Raw genomic sequence first — 4,470 nt, forward strand, 5'->3', positions numbered from 1 at the left:
AAAGAAAGAAGAAAGAAAGAAAGAAAGAAAGAAAGAAAGAAAGAAAGAAAGAAAGAAAGAAAGAAAGAAAGAAAGAAAGAAAGAAAGAGAAAAGATGATGAAAGGGAAAAATCTGTTCAGGTGAGCCCCAAAGAATCAGAGAAACATCGCTGAGTGGTGGCAAAGCCAAGACATCCACGTGTATCAACCTTCCATTGGGGAAGTATGGAATTGTTCTGATCTGTTACTGAAAGTAGGAATCTGTGGATATGGTCTGCCAAGACAACCAGGTTGAAGTTTAAATCCTACTCTTTCCATGTGCTAATTGTGAGACCTTATACAGATCATATAGCGTTTCTGAATTCAAGTTTCTTGTCTGTATTAAGGGAGGAGTAATGATTGTTATATTATTTGACTCTTACATCATGTAACTGATCAGATGAGACAATATAAGTAAAATGCCTCCCAGAGAGCAGCTCTCCAATGGATGCCTGTGAACCACACTTCCATTTTCCCCTAATCTGAGAGGGGCTCAGTTTCTAGTTGTTGCTGTTGATTTTTGTTCAGGAAAGCAACTGTTAAAAGAGGTACCAATCTGGGGTGCAGCTGAGAAGTTCTGACTCCTGCCTCTAAGTAAAATACTTAGTCCTTCCCAGTCTTGTTGGTCCTGGTGGTGGGACCTTGTGCGGTAAGAATCTGAAAGATGAATTTGCTAATTTTCCTGGGGCATAAGGAGTTCTGAGCAGTTTTGGAAGGGCCGCTTAGAATTCAAATGCTTGTTTCCTTTGAAGTTGTCCCTGGAAATCCATACCCCCTCACCTCACCCCAGAATTCATTTTCATCATGTGCATAAAAGTGCTCAAAACCAAATTGTTGGAGGGCCTGTCCACCATGTGACCTTCCACCTGGCGGAGACCTCATTTTGGATTCTACCTTCTCCTTTGTGTACCATAAGCCAAATGGTGATCCATGGTCCAGCTGAGGGCTGCTTTATTTTACCCTGTTATGATCTTGTCATTTCTGAATCTGAGCAAGCTACAAATTTTGTTGTCCTTCCCAGTGTTGGAAAACAGAAGAAAATGAGGAAAACAATGAGGCCAGCCCTAGTGGTGCATACCTGTAATCTCAGCACTTGGGAGGTTGAGGCAGGAGGATTGCCATGAGTTTGAGGCCAGCCTGGATTACACAGAAAGTTCAGAGCCAATCTAAACTGCAAAGTGATACCCTGCCTCTAAAAAAAGTAAACCAATTAAAAGAAGCTTCCAGTAGGTGAGAAAACACTTCAGAAATTTTGTGTAGGACAGCAGAGGAGAGAGAATACTGTAAAGTCATCCCCCACCCATAGAAATGCTAGTGGGAAAGACACTTGCTAGGACAGAGAAGAATCTTGAAAAACAATGTAGCTGAGACCTTGAGGCTGAACCTATTAACCTAGCTCAAGTAGCATCAGACCTTCCAGAATGTAAGAGGCAAGTTCTTGGGGCGTGGTGGGTAACCTACCCAGAAGCTTCGAGCACATTGTGGTGGGTGTGGTGCTTCCCAAGACCACCCTGAAGCTAAGAGGTCATAGCTGAAGTACTTAGTGGAGAAACATCAACACTAGAAAAAACATGCCTCTGTTGCTTACCCATGTGATCAAATGCAGTTTTCTGTCTCCCCATGATCTCATCCTCTGTGGCATTCAAATTCTGGATCAGAAAGTACGTGGTCATTTTCCCTTTTCCTTTCACTTCGATTTCACCTCTCTCAATGATTTCAAACCCTTGATTTTCCAGGGCTCTACACAGAGAAAACGATACATCAATTATCAAGATCACAGAGCTGGTTACCATGAATAGTGACACTCAAGGAAAAGTCAGAAGCCAAGACACATAGCAGTGAGAAGGTCACAAACCACCCACGGGGACCTGTAGACAGGAGCACAGCAAGTGGGGAAGAGCAAGGAGCATGAATGTCAGGTATAAGGAACAGGATGCCACAGGCAGAAGGAGGCCCAGGGGATCTGCCCAAACCCTGCTGGCCCTGTGACTGAAGTTCTTCTCTCTGAGGTTCCCATACCTGTAGCCCCTCATGTCTACTGCACTACTTGGCTTTCACTCTCAGTACTCAACTTTTGTCTAAATCCTACTCTGGAATTCCTTGTTCTGGAGTCAGCTGAGACATTCTTCACTGTAAAATCCTCTTTCCAGGATCATTCCCTTTCCCCTGAGCTCCCTTGACACATGCTCTCATGCCTGCAGGCAGGAAAGTAAAGAGTCTGAGCCCTGAACCCTGGGTTTTATCTATACTTTTCTCCTTCCAGACCTACCTGGATCTGAGGTAAGTTATTAACCATGAGCCAGTAAATATTTTCTAGGAAAACACCAGATAATAAATATTTTCAAGCTTTGCAGGCCTTATAGTCTTTCACAGTTAGCCATTGACAATATGTAAATGAAGATGTTTAGCTGTGTTCCAACTTTATTTATAAAAAGAAGTCAAAGATTGGATTTGTGCTCTATGTTATGATGTGTTCTCTGTACTAAATCATTTGCTCCTTGGGCCTAAAACTATGTGATACCAGGAGCTCAACAATATGCATTGCATTCTCTGGCCTAGCAAAGCATGGGAGAAAAATCCTGAGTTTTCTGTACTCACCTCATCCAATGGCTGCTAGTCTTTTGGTAAATTCTGGAATGGGGAGGGGCAGGGAAGGCATAAGTAAGTGAATGACCCACCTGTATGCTGTGGGACTGAGGTGTACTTTGTCAGGAAGCCCATGACTTTCCATCCTGGAGGCCGTGTTCACAGTGTCACCAAACAAGCAGTACCGAGGCATCTTGTCTCCCACAACACCTGCTAAGACTGGGCCAGTATGGATCCCAACTCTAATCTGTACAGAGAGAACCTCACTGAAAAGAGGCCATCTATTCCTCTTGCTTCTACTTTTAAAATAAAGCATAATTTATGTGAAGTAAAAAGTGTTTAGCTGTATGAGTTTGGATAGTTGTGTATAGCTTTGCAACTACCATCCAATGTCAAATGTACAATTGTTGTATTATCTTCCAAAATGACTTTGTGTCTCTTTTCAAATACGTTCTCTTCCCTACCTTGCCCCAGCAGAGATGACTGCTTTCTTATTTCTTAGACCAAAGATTATTTTGCCTGTTGTAGAAGTGTACACACATGAAATCACATAGCACATGGTATTGTATCTGCTTCACTGGTTCAATACGGTTTTGAGATTCATTAATATTGCTGCATGCATCAGTAGTTCATTATTTTTATTGCTGAATAGTGTGATTATGTAGTGATTCATTTATTCATTCTCCTCTGAGCATTTAGGTTGTTGCTGTCAGTGCTATTTTAATTAAGGCTGTTGTAAACATTTCTGTACAGGTATTTTTGTGGACATAGGCTTTTGTTCCTCTTAAGTAAATACCTAAAACAGGGTATTCCACTTCTGAGTCACTAAGTAGGTAAGTGCACATTAAATTTTACCAAAACAAAATACTACTGCTCAATGATTCTCCAAAGTTCTTCCTCTAATTCTCCATTTTTTATTACTAGCAGCAATGTGACGTTTCCAGTCACTTCACATGTTCACCATCATTACTCTTCTAGGGATTTTCATTTCCATGTCCCTGGCGGCTAATGTTAATCACAATTGTATAGGCATATTGTCCATTCGTACATCTTCTTTTGGGAAGTCTGCTCAAGTGTTTTGCTTATTTAAGAAATTGGCTTTTTTTAATGTTAACAACTGTGCATTGTGTGTGTGTGTGTGTGTGTGTGTGTGTGTGTATCTGTGTGTCTGTGTCTGTGTCTGTGTCTTTGTGTGTGGCTAGAGATTCAACTCAGGCCTTACAGAAGTTAGACAAGCAACCACTGAACCATACTCACAGCCCAATGTCTGTGTTCTAGTCTGTACATATTTGGGTATGTGAGACATTTTTCTTAGTCTATGGGTTCAAATATTCATTATCTTTAATTTGTAGGAATTTTAAATTTTGTTCAATATATTGGTTTCCTTAGACTAGCACAATAAAATACCCACTGATTAGGTGACTTAAACAATTGAAATGTATTTTCTTACAGCTCTGGGACTGGAAGTCTGAGACAAAAGTGTGAGCAGATTTAATTTATCCTGAGCCTTCACTCTGTGTCCTCACATGGACCTGTTGTGTGGTTAGTCCCAGTACCTCTTTCCATGTCCTAATTTCCTGTTCTCACAAGGATATCAGTCAGGTTGGAGTAGAATGTACCCTTAAGGGTTTTTAAATATTTTTTAATTTTTAAAAAGAATACAAAAAAATTTCTGCTGACTTCCGGGAACCCCCAGACCCAGTCCTAGCCCAGGTCCGGTGAGTGTGTGGAGAGCTTCCTGCTACCTGCGCCAGCGGGACCAGTCCCAGCCCAGGCACAGCGTGGGCCGGACCCTCTCCCACCCCCTTGGGCCGCCCCCCACCACTCCGCCCTACCTGCCCCACCCCTCCCGACGAGTAGGAATTG

The 4,470-nt window shown here is 42.1% G+C and overlaps 1 protein-coding gene across 1 annotated transcript in view; it reads right to left on the reverse strand.

Annotated features, from left to right (window-relative positions):
- Positions 1-495: 495 nt before the first annotated feature.
- The window catches only part of LOC101570006 (guanylate cyclase soluble subunit beta-2), a 90,464-nt gene continuing 86,489 nt past the window's right edge, over positions 496-4,470 (reverse strand). Inside the window, exons 16-18 of the mRNA XM_023717255.1 lie at positions 2,697-2,851; positions 1,607-1,758; positions 496-554 (exon numbers count right to left, since the gene is read on the reverse strand). Of these exons, the coding sequence (XP_023573023.1) occupies positions 496-554; positions 1,607-1,758; positions 2,697-2,851 (366 nt within the window). The remainder of the gene's footprint in view (positions 555-1,606; positions 1,759-2,696; positions 2,852-4,470) is intronic.

The sequence above is a fragment of the Octodon degus genome, unplaced genomic scaffold (genome assembly GCF_000260255.1).
Source record: "Octodon degus isolate 3935 unplaced genomic scaffold, OctDeg1.0 scaffold00051, whole genome shotgun sequence".
Taxonomy (NCBI): Eukaryota; Metazoa; Chordata; class Mammalia; order Rodentia; family Octodontidae; genus Octodon; species Octodon degus.